The 20,270-nt window shown below is 38.0% G+C and overlaps 1 protein-coding gene across 1 annotated transcript in view; it reads left to right on the top strand.

Moving 5' to 3' along the window:
• Positions 1-19,972, top strand: part of htr2cl1 (5-hydroxytryptamine (serotonin) receptor 2C, G protein-coupled-like 1) — a 48,129-nt gene extending 28,157 nt beyond the window's left edge. Inside the window, exons 3-6 of the mRNA XM_038302096.1 lie at positions 12,603-12,766; positions 12,844-12,991; positions 14,174-14,409; positions 18,575-19,972. Of these exons, the coding sequence (XP_038158024.1) occupies positions 12,603-12,766; positions 12,844-12,991; positions 14,174-14,409; positions 18,575-19,144 (1,118 nt within the window). The 3' untranslated portion in view covers positions 19,145-19,972. The remainder of the gene's footprint in view (positions 1-12,602; positions 12,767-12,843; positions 12,992-14,173; positions 14,410-18,574) is intronic.
• The last annotated feature ends 298 nt before the right edge of the window (positions 19,973-20,270 follow it).

Genomic DNA, 20,270 nt, shown 5'->3' with positions numbered 1-20,270 from the left:
ATTGACTCTCTCCACTTATTCAAAGCCAGACTCAAAACCCATCTGTTCCAGCTCGCTTATCTGTGAATACACTGCTCTTTTCCTTATCCATAATTGTTTTTATGTTCCTGTATTTGTATTTTTGTATTTTCATCTTTCTTTTTATTTATTTTTTGTATTTTCTGTAAAGTGACCTTGAGTGTCCAGAAAGGCACTGTTAAATAAAATGTATTATTATTATTAAAGCCGCACCAGTATTCACTTGTACAGTAGTGACAGTGACTGGGATAATGACGAAATGGAGCCTTTGGGTATGTTAGATGCCGTACTCATTAAACTGTTTAATTCAGATGCTGGAGAAGAAGAATTCAAGGGATTCGTGAACAGGGAATGAACTGAAAAAGTGAGCTTTATGTGTTATATACAGTCCGTAACTGAACAATGTTGCAAGATTACTTGTGGTTCCTAGATTTTCTACAAACAGGTTTCTTCCTGTTAAAAGAGAATTTTCATCTCCACTCTCACTAAAAGCATGCTTGGTGTGAGCGATTGTGTTGGAGTCAATGATTTTTTTTTCCTCCACACTTAAGAGCCTGTTCCGGTTTCCAAATTTGTTTCTAATAGTCGATGTATGTTTTCACAATATAAAAGTTTCCACAGCATGACCTATGGTTCCATGTAGGCACCATACTGTAGGATAGCTTTGTTTCTGTGCGAACTGATGCACAAAGGTTGCACTAAGTAGGAAACAATTGTTTGGGTGAATTGATTTACCTACTTACTACGCTATGACCACGTATTAGTTTGTCAACAGGCTGTGTATGTATATATACAGAGGCCCGGGACCTTGAGGGCTCTGCACAGTATCTTTGCTGTACCAAGAACTGCACTTTTCTGGACCAAGATGTCTGATGTATTTCCTGGGGTCTGCTGTAACCACTGCCCCGAGTGCCTCAAAGACCAGATGCCTTGACCTTCCAGGTTTTCTCCAGCTCTTTTCTGAGCCCCTGATATTTCTCTATTTTTTCATGTTCCTTCTTTCTGGTGTTGCAGTCACTTAAAATTGATATGTCTATCCTCTGCTTTTTGTCCACCAACACAGTGTCCAGATGGTTTGCCATTACCAGTCAGTCTGTCTGTATCTGGAAGTCTCACAGGATCTTGGCTTGGTCATTCTCTACCATCTTTGGAGGTGTTTCCCACTTGGTCCTTGGGGTTTCCAGCCCATACTCTGCACAGATGTTCCTGTACACTATTCCAGCCACTTAATTATGGCATTCCATGTAAGCTTTCCCTGCCAGCATCTTACAACCCTCACATGTGCTGGATTGTCTCAGGGGCCTCTTTGCACATTCTGCACCTGGGATCTTCTTGATGGTACCCTACGTGCAAGGATAGGAGCTTTCATGTGTTATAACTTAATTTTTCTACAGGGTATGTAATTACTGGCAGAGCGTAGCTATTTATTGCCCAAGACCTATTCTTGCCATTGAGCTGGCTCTTTAGGACCTGTCCTACTCGTTGGAGGGATTTGGCCATAGCCACTTTACTTGTCACCTCTTGAACAAACAAATTGCCATTTGTTTGTTGGATTCCGAGGTACTTGTAACTGTCTTCGATGTCTGCTATTGTACCTTCTGGGAGTGATATATATATATATATATATATATATATATATATATATATATATATATATATATATATATATATATATATGTATGAAATATACTGTATATACTGTATGAAATTATATATTTTGCAAGCACAAATAAGTCCATGCCGGAGAATTTAGGAATAAACCTTGTCATATCACTGCACCAAAGTCTTTTTCCTCTTAGCAATTCTTGCAAAGTAACATTTAAGCCATAATAAAGGCAATGAATATGTTTCTTAATTGTGTGTTTGTGTGTGTATTTTTCGTTTCTCAATGTGTACCGGGAGCAGATGACTTTTAAAACTTTTCACTCAGCTATCTCTCCTTTTAGCTGACCTCAAGCTTCTATTGATGTTGCTTCATGCCCTTTAAAACCCAGGAGCTTTCACATTTTAGTGCACTTACTGACACACACATGCCTACCCAATGCATTAAAGAGTACCTTTTGCTCCCCTAACCTTACAGTTAAGGTGTTTCAATGTGACCCTAAAGTGAGGGTTCAACTGTCATACCAGGTTATATTTTAAGAACTCATTAAACCAAAGAAAATAACATTTGTTTGTTTTTTTCACAAAATTATTATTCAGCTCAGTTAGGATTAATACAGTTATTTATTTACTTAATAGTGGAATAAGGGTGACAGCATGATTTTTTATTTTTTTTTTCAAATTCTCTAAGATTATTATGCCTTATACATTTGTGAAAAGCCCAGATGATGATGTTGTAGCTTTATAATCTTCTGATGAAACTATTCTATATCATTGGAATTCTTCCTGTAACACCATTGAAAAAGTAGTCTTGGTATGATTAGCATTGAAAGGACAAATGAAAAACAAATGAATGAAACTCCCCCCAAGATATCAAGGGGAGAATGACTGCGCCCCACGCAGGCATGATTTCTGCTTGTATATAGTTTCCACATGCCTGAAGGTAACACTTTCATCTGTCCAAACAATTATAGCAGAGTATAAACAGCATATGAATGTCAAGCCTTGTGACTGTTCAGAAAGAATATACATATCGACAAAAGCAAAGGACCTTGCTGACTGAAGCTGGTAAGGATTTTTTATTAATCATTACCTACAGCAAAAGATATCCTCTGACATAGGCTGAAAGTTTGCTCAGCTAAGAGGCTTCCATTACTCTAAGAGCAGCATAAAAAGCCAGATGCTAGCTTGCAAATGAACTCTGGGGACAGACAACACTGTTACGAGCTCAGCTACTTTACTTTACGTTATATTTAGCATGTTTTCAGAGCCCTTTTGGCATTTTTTTTCTTTCAAAAGTGGGTAGCGAAAAATGTAGGAAATCTTTTTATGTCATTGGAGACTTTGATGACTATGATGGCCACACGGGAAATCTGTCAGTGAGCAGCGAATGCTGTCTTGCATGTCGTCAGCCTTACAGTATTCCATGTAGCTGCAGTCTCTGTTATTTTTTTTTAGATTTAGATAAGTCAACACATTTTCTTTCTCCTTTAATGAAACAGACTAACTGAAATAAATCCACCCTGTTAAATATTTTCACACTACTTCAATCCCTTTTTTAATTGTTAGAAAATGTCACATTTAACCGAAAAATGTATTTCTTTGAAACCTAATCTATTTAAGCTAATTTTTAGAATTTCTCACTTTTTGTCTAACTAGGTTCATTTCCCCTGAATTTGAATAGGTTAAATAGGATGATGTGCCAACGGAAGGAGCATTTTTACCCTTAAAAGATGGGAGATAACATAAGCAGATATTATGCACTTGAAGTTAAGAGACAGCAGTTGTTTGTTTTTTATGTATGTATTTTAAATGTAAATTGTCTTATTCCATCGGCAACGTGTCTTATTTACCTGCTCAGTGTTTCTTTTGGTTCTAGATTTTCTAATGTAAAATGGGGTCTAAATGTATTTTTTGTTTCAAATAAAATTAAAGCTTTATTTGGCACATTTTTAAAAATAAGTTGTAGCTTACAATAAATACATCTAATAAACAGTTGGTTGAGCGCAACTATTTTGTGTATCAAAAAGTTCATGAGAAAATTGCTTTTCTACTCTTCCCTTGTTTTCAAGTCAATCAGTTTTCTGTAAAAGTTCAAAACTCTGCTGATTTAAAAAAATAAATATTTCTATAGCTGAACAAGATATTGCTTTGTGTCAGGCTTTGATAGCCTAGTAAATTAGACCCAACCGCCAGCGGCCAAAATCATTTTTGCCTGTGAGTGGTCTAGCCTCGATCAATGTCGCAGGCCCTAGAACTGGCGGGCCAATCACAACACAGAGATTTGTTTTGAATTTCTGGATGCAAAGCGGGCGGGGTTTTGAGGGCGGGACGATAAAGCTGCACGACGCTGGAGAAAGCACAACAAGGAAGATGGCAACAACTATTGAACAGTTCTTGTTTGACTCAACTTTGGAATAATTTTTTGAAGGATCGGATTTGGGGTTTTTGTTGAAACGTTAGCAGGAAGAGGCTCTATGCTCATTCATTTTTAAGAAGGACGTATTCGCCATTTTACCGACAGGCTGTTTGTTTACACTCCCCCACCAGCTTTCCTATGGTACAGTCAGTTGCGCTCATTGGTCAGAGCGTTGGCCAATAGGCACAGACATGGTTTGAAAAAAAGCGGGTTGCTCTCATCAACAATCTTCCGATGTCTCATTCATCGGGGCCAGATTACACATTTAATCTCACATTTAGTCTGGTTCATCAGGCTAAGGCTTTGACTCTTTTGGAATGAAATCATTTAAAGTATGCCTAATAAGCTCAATGGGATTCTAACGGTGTGATTATGGTGTAGTTTTCATCAAAATAATTACATTGCATACATTATTGTCCAAGAAGAATCAATGATTGGGTCAAAATAAGTTCTTATACAGTATATGGTGCTGCATGTTGACAAAGATATTTAAAAAAAAAAGTTGTTCACCCACAATTGCTTTAAAGATCTGTAGGCAAATAGCTAAATTTAAAAACAAAAACTGGTAACCTAACCATGCCTATTTCCCCTGACAGAGGGAAAAGTTGAAAGAGAGTTATGTATTTGGGTCTCAAGTCTCTACATCTTGGTTGTATATCAGAGTCTTACCAGCGGTTGGGGCGCTCTAAGATAGACAGGCAGCACAAAGATTCTTATTATGTTGTCTTTCAAAAATCCAACTGGTGTCAAAGGGCGAGTTGGAAACTGATGAGAATTTTTCTGCTTTATGTAAGGCCAAAGTAAATACATACACTGATAAGCTACTTCAAATCAGTGATGAAAGCTCATGATTTGAAAGCTGAAAAGGAATAGTAAGAGATACTATTTTGAAAGTATGTCATTATTCTCAGATTATATAAGCTTAGCAGGAAATGGAATGTGCCAATCATGATTGCTTCTGTTTAAAACAGGGACGTTTTCTGTTTATTGATCCCTGAAGGGTATATTTTAGCTGGCTTTATTCGGTATACTGGGTCAAAGATTGACGGTTTGTGACATGTTAAATTTTGATTCATTCTATTCAAGAACTGACAGTTACCATTGGTAACATTCACCCTGTAGATGTTCAAACAGATTTGAAAGTGAAAGGTAGGTGAAGAGACATGCTATTGTGGCAATATTCAATCACAGAGATATTTATCAAATATATGTCTGACTTAGCATTAGATGCTTTTTTTAGCATGATATCAACAGACTTTAGTTATAAAACTGAACTATTTTTATCTTTTACAAATAAAAATAAAGGAATTCAGGAGTCTGCCTGTCGTTACTCTAATACCCCTGATTAAAACCCAAGGCAGTCATTCTACTTTAGAAATCCCCACATAAGGAAAAGCTTATTAAAGACTTAATGTTTTGGTCTTTTTCAGAGAAAATGGGAGCTCTCTGTTTACAACTTGAAGCTTTCTCTCTCCGGTTATTTTCCTGTGAAGAGATCATTTGGAACAAACTCTTTAAATAAGAACTCTTATTGTATATATATTAGATTAACATGAGACATGACAACAGATTTTGATAGAAATGGTAATCTTACTCAGATCAGAGAAATTCATTTCATTGTCTGCGGAGAGTCGGGCAGAGAAGGCAGCCTTTGGTGAATTTACTTGACAGAGTCGGCTTTTGAGAAGTGCATACTACAAATGAAAGTCTAATCCTGGCTTCAGATGCAGGAAACAATGATAGACGTTGAGGTTCACCATATTGCTAAGAAGAATGATCACTGGAAATCGTGTGACAAGGTGGGGAAGTTTGTATTTTTATCAATGTCTGAAATTTCCTGACTGTAAGGAGATGACGTGGTCTGCTCATGCGCTCCTTGTTATCAGAACTGAGCCAGAACTGAAACACGCCAAGCCCCACTGATGAACTAGTACTAGATTTAGTGCGGTTCAGCTTTGCGTGTCATTTACGCTTAACAGTTATCTCGTTTATCATGCTCGGACCGATCTCGGCACGGTTCCAAAAGGTAGTGTAAATGTGGCTTATGTATTTGGACTGTAAGAATATGTTTAGTGCCTGCCCCTGTGTACGTCCCTGTTGAGTGCTTGTAGATGTGTGCATGGATGTAAAGTTGGGATTGTGTGAATGTGACTGGATAAAGTTTCATATACAAGTATTAAGCAGAACCTCATGGCAACAACCATAATGTTGTCCATGTGAAAGTAAATCTATTGGGTTGTCATGTAGCTCTGAAACATTGATTTACAGAGCTATATTGGAAAAATTCCACAATAAAAACTAAGAAAAAAAAAGATCTGTTAATAGGAAAACAATTTCACAATTATAAAAATAAAAATAATAATAAATGTATGTTTAATTCAAACAAAAATAAAAAAAAATAACTTATACTTGAATACAGTGTATACAAAACAAAATGTTTCAGACAGTGAATGAGCAGCAGCTTAACAGTAAAAGGAACATTTCCATTTCATAAATTGCAGCAGTGATTAAATGTTAACTGTGGGAAAAAAACATGGTGCAAAAAATGCATTATTGAACGAAAAGGAAAAAACAAAGGTAAAATGTTTTTTTAGAAACCAGAGGAAGAGTCTGTTTCTGGGACTAAGCAACTATTTGGAGAAAGATGTAATGGTGGCAGAGAAACTAACAGTGCAAATTGCGTCTTCACAAGACTCCATGCTTCCCAACGCTTGATGTCAGCTGCATAATGCTGTGGGAATCCTTTTCTTTAGCAGGGGACAGGAAATATACATGGAGTTGAGGTGTAAAGGGACAAAATTGAATATAAGTTCATATGGCAACACAGTCATGCTCTCTTTTGTGGTCTACCAGCAATGGATAATGAAAAAAAATGGATAATTCACCAAAATAAACTGATGGTTTGTCAATTGTGTCTTAAGTACTTAAAACATTTTCTATAAAGTGTAGCATCTGCTCATCTGATTTGAGGCTTTTTGGCACTTTTTTGATAATATTCATTTAGCTTTTGAATTTTGACTTCCTCTTGGCCTTTATTTAAACTACTCAAGAGACTCAGGGACACAAGCATTCAGTGATGATTGAGATCTGAGAGAGCTTACATGGATCAATACTGCAATGAAACATCCAATATTTGGTCTGTTAACTCACCACAGACAGATTGCTTCTTTTTGTCTTTCTACTCTTTCCTTTCTGCCGCTTCTGTCCCCTGTCTGTCTTTGGATCCATTTGGCCTGAGGCGCTGGCTCTCCAATAGTAATCTGAACACAAAAGTCTCCTCATTTGTGACGAATTTTTAAAAAGCGTCAAGGCTCTGTGAGTCTGTCGGTTCACAGGCAAAATCTTTCACATGTTAAAATGCCTGCAATGTCTCCAAGGAGCTTATTTTCAAATTCTTCAAAGCAGTTCTAAATTAAATATTTACACTCTTGACAATAAGGAGCAACACAAACATGTTGTCTGTTTTGCTGCTATCTTTTCAATACTTGAGTTATGATTTTATTTCATTAATACTAAAAGGCTAGAAAAGCTGGAAAAACTAGAAAAGATTAACATAATGTGTTTTGTTGAATTTATTTATGCAGTAAAATCATTAGAGTAAAAAAGTTTCCCTTAGAGTTTCCCTGTTTTTTTTCCAAGCGATAAAAAAAATAACAAAAATGTAACTTTTAATTAGTTTTTCAATCTAAACTACAGCAAAATATAGAGCATCTTTCTAAATTTTAGATAACAAACCCCTGAAACACAAACAAATTCTCAACATTTCCTGGTCAGTGTCGTGGGAAAAAAGTATTCAACTATTCACCCTAGTTAAATAAACGGAGATTGATGGATTTCACTCAGTTGGCACATTTTTTCTTATCTTTGCAAAGAGAGAACAGTTCATCATACAGCCCTTATGGCACAGCATTTTGCCCTGTTCTGCATGAGCAGCGTTCGTTCCCCCTCACTTACTGTACAACAATGGAAAAGTAGTCAGAGTCAAAACAAATTACAGACACTTTGGTTAAACAGTAACATGTTGTGAATAAACCTTGAAAAAGAATCTGTTTTTTTATGGGAAGAAGCTATGTCTGGTCTACAAACACCATCCTGCAGAGAATGGTGTGGCCTTCAAGGTGAAACAGAATGAGTGAAAACTTTTATAGTGAGTAAATAGGATAAATTGATATATAATAAAAGAGAAATCAAAATTTTCCGACAACATCTCAACAACAAACTGTTTAATTCATTAGGTTGGAGTTACCTTACTGTTAAAAAAAAGAAGCAAAACAAAATCAGAGGAGTCTGACAAAAGATAATGCTGGGTTTTAATGTTTGCAGCATTGCTGATCCTAATGGTTCCCTGTAAAATCAGCAAACTTATAAAACGTTGCTGTAAAACACAATAAAGACATTCTCACAGCCGTCTTGGTTTAAACTGTAAGCAGTGGGATAATACATGCTAAAGTCCCTTATCTGTACATTTTAGTACATGCTCAAAAACATTTTATTTCAACAAATTTAACAGCCAACTAACCAAACTCTACTGATCTGAGATATCAGTACTAGCAGCATAAACAAATCCAGTTAAATAATATCTAGGTCTGCTTTCTTTTTTTCTGAGTTCTTCACAGCTCGATGCCTTTGTAAAACACAGACCAGCCATGTTTTCCTCCCACCTTTTCTTTGACCCCGGCAAAGGTTCCTCACTTCTACCTGCTGCTATGATTGAGGTCTAAGAGGTCTTCCAGGAATCGATTCCAGAACTATTATCAATGAAACATCTAGCAAAAGATCTCTGCAGTCACTGATGTAGCAATAAATGCTGTTACACCTGGAGGTTTTTTAAGTTTGCCTTAATTTGTATCCTTTATGTACACCTCTGTTAAACTTTTATGATTTTTGCAATATTTTTTACAACTTAAAAAATAGGCATTATTTATTAAAAATAAAACAGCAGTTGACTTCATAGATATAACTTACAACTGAAAAATTCAAGAGAATATTATGTCCCTGAGGTGAAAAAATCATTTCTTATTTTCCATGGTCGACAGGCTAATAAAAATCCTGTGACTGTAGCATCTGAACTCAACCAGCACTTCCAACAATTTAGCTAACTACTTCACTGAAAAAACCCAAAAGATAAGAGGACAACACTATGAAATGAAATGCAGGATGCAGGACAGTGGCTTTTATGGATCAACGTTGCCCACCTCTGCTATACACCAACTAAGCTCTCCCTACTGCTGTATGTTTTCCCTACATCCTCCATTAAGAAACCTCTGCCTCATGACATCTGATTGAACATGTCCCTTTTATCAGGTGTCAGGCTGCTGTTGAAAATGAAGCAACTTGGACAAGCTACTACTGCAGAACTACAGGCCCATCTCAAACCTGTCCATCAGTGAAATTTTTGTATAAGTTGTGTTTCAACAGTTCAAAACTTTCCTAATGATGACCAGCCGCTTCGGCATCTTTAAGTCTGGCGTCTGTGCTCACCACAGCACAGGGACTGACTGAAATTGCCAAGGTGTTGCGTTTGTAGTTGGACCTAAGTGCAGCATTCAACATTGTTTATATCTCTATTTTATTAGAGCACCTTGAAAACTGGGTCAACATTTCTGGTATGGCACTGGACTGTTTTAAATCCTACTTCAAAGACAAGTCGGTTTTTTTTGGGTTGGCCGGTTCTGAACAGTTCAACAAAACAACCAATCTTCACAGCAAAAAAAGAAGCAAGCGACTGAATTCAAATAAGCACACAAAACAAAGGTTGCAATGGAAAATTTGGAAAACCAGCCTCAAACACAGTAGGATCAGTAGTCAACCACTTAGAAATCATCCACATAATGAAATAAAAACGTCCAATCAGGCTAGTGATTCAAAGCTATATTAAGATTAAATATCATACCTACTTCTAACATTGGTCTGCTCAGATACAGCATTTTGACTAAAAGGGAAGTCTATACTTTTCATTGTTCCCTCTGGTCAGGGGTTCAATTTAACCGGTACTCGACAGGAAAATGGGTGACCTCTGCAGAAGTTGGGTTTCTCTCAAAGATTCTCTAAAAGCTTCAGCACCCCTTGGGAGGAACAGCACAGTTACATATATCTCAAAAGTTTGAAAACAGCTGGGCAGAATAGCCAGAAAAAAAAACAGTTGGGTTTCATCCAGGCTTTCATCAGCATAGCGGTGGTACTGTAATAGCAGTTTTCGATGACAGTTTGGCAAGACAGTCCCTGCTGATTGTCCATCAACTCTTATCAGGAGAACCCATTATTTTCTGTCATCTCCTTTTTTTGGAAGTCCAGATCTCCCCTGTTAAAACAGAGAAGAGGGTAAAGGGAAAAACACCTGTGGTGGAGGCAGCAGCTCCATGCAGTGTCAGCAGCAGGCATCAATGTCTCATTGTCTTCTTGAAAAGGTAGAAAAAGGGAAGAGGTTGTGGAACAACAAGTTCTTTGTGGTTTAACCAGCTGGTGAGATTCTGAGATTCACATTTCTATGGAATTTAGCCATGATAGGTGTTTTAACTAACAGCTACAGTTTACCCAGAATGCTCCTGCCTTTAAACTTTCTCCCCATATCTTGCAGTAGATAATTCTGTAATTCTGTAAATCATTGAATGATTTAGAACCAGAATACATCACAGACCAGTTGTCAGTGTGTCAGCCCACCAGACATCTCAGGTCTTCTGCCTCAAGTTTAGTAACTTGTAGCTTTAGTAACTTTATTCATTTATTTATAAAGCGGTGTTTACTATATGTTTAGGTTTTACACTTTTGAAACTCTTCAGCTTGTAAGAGATAGCTGTGCATACCCAGAACCAAAAAAATGACACTTATGACTGTTGCTTTATCATTTGAAAGAATCTGTATTCATGTCAGCAGTTGAGAGACTCATGGGTTAATGTGTATGCGGGAGGGTTTATTTTTTAGGTCCCCTGCACACTGCTGATGCTGCAGATTTGTATTTGTTGCTACACTCCAGCAGCCTATGATAGCCATGTCATGAGAAGCCAGAAAGCCAGCATGTCAGCTTAATATTTATTGTGTCTTTTATGGATTAACAGAGTCGCTGCAGCTTTCGCATTAAGCTGCTATTACCTAAAAAAAATGAAATCTGCTGGCTTTTAGGGACAAATTAGACCGCTCAGCAGGAAGTGCAACTGTCAGAAGTTACATTGTAAACTGCCTTATGAAATAGCCAGAGGTAGCCCATTATGCGCTTTTCTATTATGAGTTGCATTTTCTAAATTACTATATCAATTCAGCTAGGGCCTGAGGCTATGCAGCTGCTTTAGATTTTATGTTATCTTCTTGTAATTTTATGCAGTATAAAACGAGTTCTGTAGAGGCTAAGGTGAGACTAGATTTGAAATTTGGCTTTAAAGCAATTCCCTTGGCCAGTGGCCTTACATGCCCCTTAAAAAGGGCTGATATGAATGATTGCTTGATGCAGGTCATACCCAGGATTTTGAGTATGCATGTGTGTAAAGTAATTTTAATGATTGAGTTTAGGTTACTGTCAAATTTATATGGCATTTTCATGCTGCCCGGGGCAGCACGGTGCCAAGGCAAACAATGTACCTTGCACTCATCGGCCCTCACATCAAGCATGATTCAGATCAAGGACTGTATCTGCCTGCTGAGTAGTTCTTACCTTCAGCAGCTATAAAACAGAAGCTTTTCTTTCTCACTACTGTGTCCCTTTTTTTTCTCTGGCCAGCAGACACTTTCAACAAGAACAAAAAGAAACCCTTTAAAATCAGAAGAGGCACATTAGTCAGTGTCATTATCACAGGTCAACAAACCTGCCGTACCTTCAAAGGCTTGTTCTCGCTTGTTCCCCCTGAGAGCAAAAATGCACCTTCGTAAACATCCATTAAATGCTAATAGATTTTAAAAACACTAATAGCGTGTTGATTTATCTCAGACACAGCTCTCATTACTTGCCTAATGTGTTATTCTGCTGTGCGTTATAATTATTTACTTTCATTTCCAGAAGAAATACAGAGACTTTGCAGCCTAATGGATAAAGTAATAAATGTGTCTGGGTTGGTTTCAGGGGAGATAATGTTAGCCTGACTTTTCTACCTGTTATTTTTGTGTGTGTATATACATACATATATATATATATATATATATATATATATATATATATATATATATATATATATATATATATATATATTTAGGTAGATTATTGGCAATGCCTTTTACCAAATCGTCAGCAAACTCATATTTCTTTTTTTTTGCTTGCAAATAATGTGCAACAGAATTTTGTGGGGTGTTTTTTTTTTGTCTGACTAACCACAGAAGACGTTTTAATGATGCTTTCACTTTACAAAAAAATCCATTTGTTTCAAAGTCAAGTGTGTCTAAAATCAATGCGTTGTTTCACAGAGGTATCCCGGATTCCCAAGGCTATAACTTGCTTTAACTTTGTGTGATTGTTGTTGAACAATACCTACATGGCCATGTTCAACTGTAGATGAAACTAGTATTTTGCAACAACATCTTATCTTCAAATAGAATATCTGATTCCTGTTTTTTTTTTTTTTTTTTTTTTTTTTTTTAGGCGTTTCAATGCCCATTCCAGTGATTGGTCTTCATAATGAGGACAAGGTCTTTGTCAATGGCAGCTGCGTCCTCAACGAAGAGCGCTTCATGCTGATTGGTTCTTTTGTGGCCTTCTTCATCCCACTGGTCATCATGGTGGTGACTTACTGCCTCACCATACAGGTAACCTTTTAGGAGCCAACACATATAAAGCCATATGTATGTGCTTCATTATCTTTTCTCCCTTCTGTTGTGGACAGGTGCTCCAGAGGCAGGCTACTGTCTTCCTGTATGAAGCAAAGTCTTCTTCTCAGCAGCCTTTGAGCACACCAGCAATCACTCTGCAGCCTCCAGCCAGCCCTTTCCACCTTCCGCAGAACAATGCTCTTGCTCCTCCAGATTCACAAGGTACCAACATTGTACAATGTTTATTGTATGTGACATAAAGTTGAAGATACTTTCAAAGTGGAAATAAAATTACTTATGACTGTTTTTTAACTAATAATTGGGAACCACTTTTACTTGAATACCTTTAAATTCTTGAGAAAAATTAACTGGAAATTGAGAAAGAAGTTCATCTTCTCGAGGGACAACAACCAAAAGCATTCAACCAGAGTCACTTATTTGTTACAGAATTGCCCAGTCCCAAATATGGGGAAATTCAGAAATTGACCTACAATCTTTATCAAACCTAGCGTGAGCCATATTTGTGGGTCGCAACACAAAAAATCAGATTTTACATCCCATTCCACAGAAAATCATGTAGTATAAGCTTGTGGCGTTTAAAGCTAGTCCCCATTGATAGTCAAAGTGGATGATCACACAGACGCCATTTTACACGTGGGATTCCGTAGGTCTGACTGAGATTGACATCAGATATATTTTAGTAGGACTATGCAGTAATTCATTGGAAATTTTATTAGTCTGACAGGAAAGGTGACATGGTAACAAAGTAAAACGCATCGACTTTGGGGTAAAATACAAAATAAAATCTGTTAAGAGCACAGATCGGGCAAAATATTCAGTTTCGAGTTGTGCAAAAAAAAGCAAGACACTCTTCTAAAGTTGATTTACAAAAGCCCTTGAAAGTTTCGCCAAGGCCTAAAAATGAGATCTTCTCCTCCGTTTCTCTGCAAAAATGCAGTGAACTTTTTTTCAGAGTTTAAAAGATACTGCAGTGGGGAGAATTACACAGCAGTAATGACTGAGAGGAAAAAATACATGTTTGAGCAGTTTGCAATTTTCTTTATCTAGATATAAAACTGTATGGTGTGGTGGCCTCCCCCAAAAGATGGGAACTTTGTTTTTAAGCCACGCCCTCATGTGGCATACAAAAACAGGAAGTGGGATTTACACATACTAACAATGGTTGTTAGACACTCTGTTGTTGTTTTTTTGGTAGCTACATCTGTTTTTTTTGTTGTTGTTTTTTTTTGGTTTAAGTTTAAAATCAAAATTAATACCAAGTTTTTGCCATAAAATAATTTTTGTAACACTAAATACCTGTTTTTTTACATTTTTTTTATGTTTACTCCCTCACTCTTACATCATGAATCTGTGTGTCGTATCTCTTTTCTTTTCCTTGGAAAGATCTAAAGCCCCCGGCGCTCCAAAGCAGACGAAACACCCTGAGCTGCCTGAAAAGCCCAGAGCCCAGCATCCTGCTCAGCGCCTCCACCTCAGATAGCCTCAGCATCATTCCTAGCTCCGAGGCCGCATCGCAGCTCAGCTCTCCAGCAGCCGGGCCAGGCCGAAGTGATGCATCAGGTTGCCATGGGAGACGAGGGATGATGCAAGCTATAAAAAATGAGAGGCGGGCCTCAAAGGTGAGTAGGAAAACTGTAGCCAGATGACTGGCTGCCCAGTAAACACTGGTGTGCTCTGCTGGTCCATGTTGTAAACACAAACTAGTAGTAGCTATTTAGAGAATCTCGACTTGTAAACATAACATTTTATATCCTTCAAAAATCATGGAAGTCAGTGGGAGTTGTGACATCAGTTTTGCTTAGGATTTTAGTTGTGTTGGGTCTTTATCCCTTAATATTGACTCAAAACAAGCAACTGTCTTTATAGGTGGAATTCTTAGCAGTATTTTTTCAATATAAGAGCAGAGGAAAGAAACAGAAAAAATGTGATCTTCCCATGGGAGTTTTTGTGTAATCAGGTGTTAGCAATACAACAAGAAGTAAAAAAAATAAGAGAAACGTTAATGTCTGTAGACTTTTTGCGATTCTTGCAGTGTATTCTTATTATTATAGGGCGACAGTGGCGTTGGATGTAGGAGTTTGCCCTGAAATCGAAGGGTTGACGGTTCAAGCCCCGACTCCGACTTTCAGTGTTGTTGTGTCCTTGGGCAAGACACTTCACCAGCATTGTCTACTGATGGTGGTCAGAGGGCCCGGTGGCGCCAGTGTACGGCAGCCCCGCTTCTGTCAGTGAGCCCCAGGGCAGCTGTGGCTACAATGTAGCTTGCCACCATCAGTGTGTGTGTGTGAATGGGTGAATGAATTTGGTGTAAAGCGCTTTGGTCAAGTCTCCTAACTTGAATAAAGGCGCTATATAAGTACATGCCATTTACCATTGTTTTTTGTTCTGTGTATAATCATTATTATTATTATCTCTGTGAAAATAATTTGTAATGCTTGATTTTAAAATATTTCAACAGGATCGCTAAAGGGAGAGTATGGATCTATTGGTAATTTACCAACTGAAAAGTGGAGTTCTTAAATGAGTCATAATGTGATATTGTACATACATAATAATTTTATATTTACCTTTAAATTCACATTTATTAAATTTAAAGAGAAAAAAAATATATAAAGTTTGTTCAGTCTCTTTTCCCTACCCCTTTTTTTCCTTGTAATTCACAATTTTTTCCTGGTCCCTTAAATAATAGGTAGGAAGTTACACAAACAGCAACACTTTTATTTTAGGGTTTATTTTTGAAATAAACCCTTTTTGGTAGAATATAGATGAAAAAGCAAGACAGGCTAATGTAAGGTTTTAACTGTAGCACAACACTAACACACACATTTTAACATAAAATTTCAAATTTCCAGGTAAAGCATCCTATATACTCTAATATCTTGTAACTTGTAACTGACAGCTGTGTCTCTGGACTTATTATCCTAAATTGAATAGCTAATATTCTCCAGAGTCCTGATAATGACCCAATTTTACTGCAGGGCATCATCCCGTAAAGACTGGAAATTTACACCCCTAGTAAAGACCACAAGTGATGAATTTACCCACATTTATCTCTTCCTTATGTTCAGCTTAATCCGTCAAAGTAGTTTTCAAGGCATCTCAAAGAATACAACCACTAGAAGGTCTTGTTTTCAAAATGGGGTGTAGTGAGTCGCTACATGTAAATAATAATAATAATTAATCTAAATATGTCCTTTTTTCTTAAAGTGTTTGCTAGAATTGAGGAGGTAAGAGAGATACTTTGCCAATGAAATAAGATAATCTACATTTAAAAAAAACAAAAAAACAATTGCATTGTCTTATTTCAACTACATATTGCCCGAGTGGTTGGAATGATGAGGTTCTTGGTTTGGGCCCCACAGACTGCCACTCTGGGTCTCTGAGCAAGACCTTAACCCCCGATTGTTCCCCGAGCGCTACACAGTAGCAACCCATTGCTCCCCAAGTGGATGGGTTAAGATTTATAGAGTGAATTTCTGCAACGTGAGATCAATAAACTTCAATAATATTATATCTATCTTATTTTGAGAGTAAAAATACTAATTCCATTGGCAAATAATCTTATTTACCTCCTCAAATTAAGGGTTAATACACTTAATTTAAGAAATTTGAAACTTATTTCTTCAAAGTTTTTGCAGTGTATTCACAGTTGATATGCACCAAACATATTCCTGGTAAATTGTCTTGTATCTGTTTTGGGGGGGGGGGGGGGGGGGGGGTATATAACAACTCTTAAAACTTACACCTAACCAAACAGCACGATCATTCTAAAGACATGGTTGTGGTGTTTTTTTCTTAAGTGTTAAACTTATTAACACCAAAAAGCATTACGACTGAACATTTTTTTGCCTTCAATGTGAAAATATCTGCTGTCTTGTGACAAGCCCCCCCAAAAAATCAATTTAAAATAAAACCCTCAGGTTCTTCAGTCACAAGTCTTTTAGTATGTTGGAGCTGTCACTGCTACTGAATATATTTGCCTCTCTGTGAAACCAGGATAGGTGAATTTTTCTGACATTGACGTTTCCTAACAGGGAATTTAAAAGTTTTCCTCCAGAATACGGAGAGCATTTCATGTCACATGCTATCAAATCCAGCCAGGCACTTTGAGTTACGTCAGAAAGCTTGGACTGCTGCCAGAATCACAGAGAGCAGCTGGACTGAATTCAAGTACCTCTTTAATGACAAAAGAAAGGTTTATACACCGACACCAAAGAGGCATAATATTATGACCACCATCAGGACGAGGGAATAAACTCAGCATCTGTTCATCATGGCAGGTCAATATTAAATCCTCAAAATGTATTTCTTTCAAGCAGAAAAAAAGGGTGAGAAACTGAGTGACTTTGTCAAAGACGATTTTATGAAGAAGAGAAGATTGGATTGGAGAATCAGAAAAGGTGCCGTGCATGTATGGTGCTCCTAGTTTGCAATAGTATCTATCAAAAGTGGAGCAAGGAATCAAGTGTGGTGAGCTAATGACAGAGTCATGGGCCAAGGTTTACCAATGCAGATAGGGAGAAAATACTGGGCCATGTGGTCCCATCAAACCAAGCTGAATAGTTAATCCAAGCTCAAATAGAGAGAGGTGAAATTACCCACAGCATAACAGCTTGTGTCCCACGCTGCTATTCCCTGTCTACTGCAGAAAGAGCCAACAATGGGCATATGTCTGATAAATCACTGGGTGTGGGGATCCCTTACCTTGAAGAGCATATGGCAAATTTTAAAATTTATATTCTAATAGTTTTTTATTGCCACTTCTTTGTCTTACTGCTTTACTGTACATCACAAAGTCACCAGGTGACTATGAACCCATCAGAGCATTGGCTAAATGCTCAGAACAGATCAATACGTGGATGGGCCATAATTTTCTCCAACTGAATTAAAAACAAAGCAAGGTAATAATTTTCTGACCAAACAAGGGTTTGATTATGGCTGAAATCTTGGTGCTATGATGGGGAGTGTTGGCCTAGTGGGTTAGAGCAGTGCGCTTGTGCTATGAAAAAGGTTGCAAGTACGCGGTTTGATCTCCACAGCCTGCACTCTGGGTTCCTGAGCAAAACCCTTAACCCCAGCGGAGCCAGTGTGAGCAAGGGGTAACTCCACACGGCTCCCAGGGTGCCACACAAAGGCAGCCCAGTACTCCCCAAGAGGATGGGTCAATATGCAGAGATTGAATCCTCCCTTTGTGGGGCAATAAAAGGATTTACATTTACATGATGGACTCAGACCTGAACCTTCAGAGGCACTTAAAGGCAGTTACTAAGTCAGACTTTAATCACTTGAAGAACATCTCTCGGATTAAAAGGCAAATTTCCAAGCAGAATGTAGAAAAGGTCATTCATGCATTTATCTTTAGTAGAACTGATTACTGCTACAGTGTCTTCATATGTTTGCCTAAAAAATCCACACAAATACACGCAGAATTGGGAGAAGCAGCATTTAGTTTCTATGCTCCACTGATCTGGAAAAAAACGCTAGAAGACTGTAAAAGTGCTGGAAGCCTTAGTTCTTTTAAGTCAAAGTTAAAAGCCCTTTTGTTTAGAGCTGCCTTTGGATGTTGAAGTTAAACTTTTAACTGAGGTATTTTTAGTTGCGGACCAACTGTTTTATTTGTCTTACTGCCTGATTTTTCCAGTTTTTATCTTTATTTTATTCTATTTTAATTTTTTCCTGTTTTATTGTTTAATTCATATACTGTTAAGCAATTGGAATCGTCTTTGTACTGTGCTATACAAATAAACTTGCCTTGCCTTCACAATAACTTCTCTTTTTTTTTAGGTCTTGGGAATTGTCTTCTTCCTCTTCCTTGTCATGTGGTGTCCATTCTTCATCACCAACGTCACCTTTGTCCTGTGCAGTGGCTCTTGCAATGAGTCTCTGCTTCATGATCTGCTAAATGTTTTCGTCTGGGTGGGTTACATCTCCTCCGGGGTCAACCCCCTGGTCTACACGCTCTTTAATAAGACCTACAGGAGGGCTTTCTCCAACTATATAAGATGCCAGTACAATGTTGGGGCCAATGCAGCAGGACAAGGCAGTAAAACCCTCCTCGCATCCCAGCAGTGCCCGTCGCATGCCGTTACCCCTCTGCTGCCAAGCAGCCACGATAAAGCGGGGGTGGACCGCAACAGTAACTGTCGTAACGGCAGCAGGGGAGATAATGGGAGGCTGACGGTGGACCCGGAGGACACAACAGATGATGGGACGCAAATCGGATTAGTGTCACAGAGCCTGTCTGAATGCCACAACGCCGGGATGCTTTCGGAGACAGAGCCAGAAACGGAGATGGAGCAGGAGCTGTCGCTCATCAGCTACCCTCCCCCCAGAGAACACACGAGCAGTGTGTGACTGCATGCTCACTCTTGTTCTGTCTTCGTTTGAACACAGCTGAGCCTTTTCACCTGAGAACTATTGCTAAGGCAGGCACTCTGGTGCACTACTTGTATCCAGAAAGAAGAGGGTGGAAATGTGTTGAAGAAAAACCGACATTCCAAATATGTTCGCTGTCAGCTTTGTCAAATTGTTAGGTTCATACCATAAACCCACCCTCAGGTTTCAACCTGGATGTTGATGTGCTCATCAACCAAACCATGTGTTGCAGTTTATGCCTAAGGCAGGGAGAAACTGAAGTAGTGACTCCTGGTCACCTGGTGTGAAGTCAAGCAGCCTCTTGTGGAGTCCCACTGATGCAGGTTACAGAGCCAGGCATCATACGCAATCCCTCTGGAGTCAAACCACGACTTCAAGCCCTCACTGAGAGAGAAAATGCAGTCCGAGCTCGACCAAGAGCAAACTCAACCAAACACTTGTCTGAAACAGTCAAGCTTGACTGACTGAACCTTTTCACACTGTTTAGCTGACTGAAAAGGAAGATTTCTGCAAAGAAGACTTTCCTAAGACTGCAGTGAAAGTTTCCCTGGGAGGACAGAGATGAAGGAATGTACAATCACCTCCAGGTTTGGTGGACTCACAGTGCCACCCAGTGGCCATGGAAATATCTTGGGCTGACCAAAGTAGATAAAAGAGCTAAAAAAAAAAAAAAGGAAAGTAAAAAAAATAAAATAAAATAAGACAGTCCTTTCACCTGTAGTCTGCTGTCAAATACAACCACTTTGGAGACACATGGCTTCCAAATGTTTTTACTGAAATCCATCAATAAAATATAAAAGAAAAAAAGTTTTTTGATAGAGTGCACAACTATTTTATAGATTGTCTTTATTAGAAGAAAAACATATTCATTTTTTTACACAGTCACTCAAAATACTCATGGATTTATATCAATTAAGACTCATAATCTTAATATTGTATGCAAGTTTCTTCTGTTTTATTTCTTATATCAGCTTGGGAATTGACAAACTCATTTGGAGCAGAGCTATAGTACAAGGAAGAGCTGAAGTAACCATTTCTCTGTTTGCTGATTTGATGCTTTTGATCATTCATTTCATTTTAGTTGGGATTTAAGTCACTGAAAAAA

The sequence above is a fragment of the Cyprinodon tularosa genome, unplaced genomic scaffold (assembly GCF_016077235.1).
Source record: "Cyprinodon tularosa strain WSP-4 unplaced genomic scaffold, ASM1607723v1 ctg482, whole genome shotgun sequence".
Taxonomy (NCBI): domain Eukaryota; kingdom Metazoa; phylum Chordata; class Actinopteri; order Cyprinodontiformes; family Cyprinodontidae; genus Cyprinodon; species Cyprinodon tularosa.
This window is presented reverse-complemented; position numbering and strand designations above follow the sequence as displayed.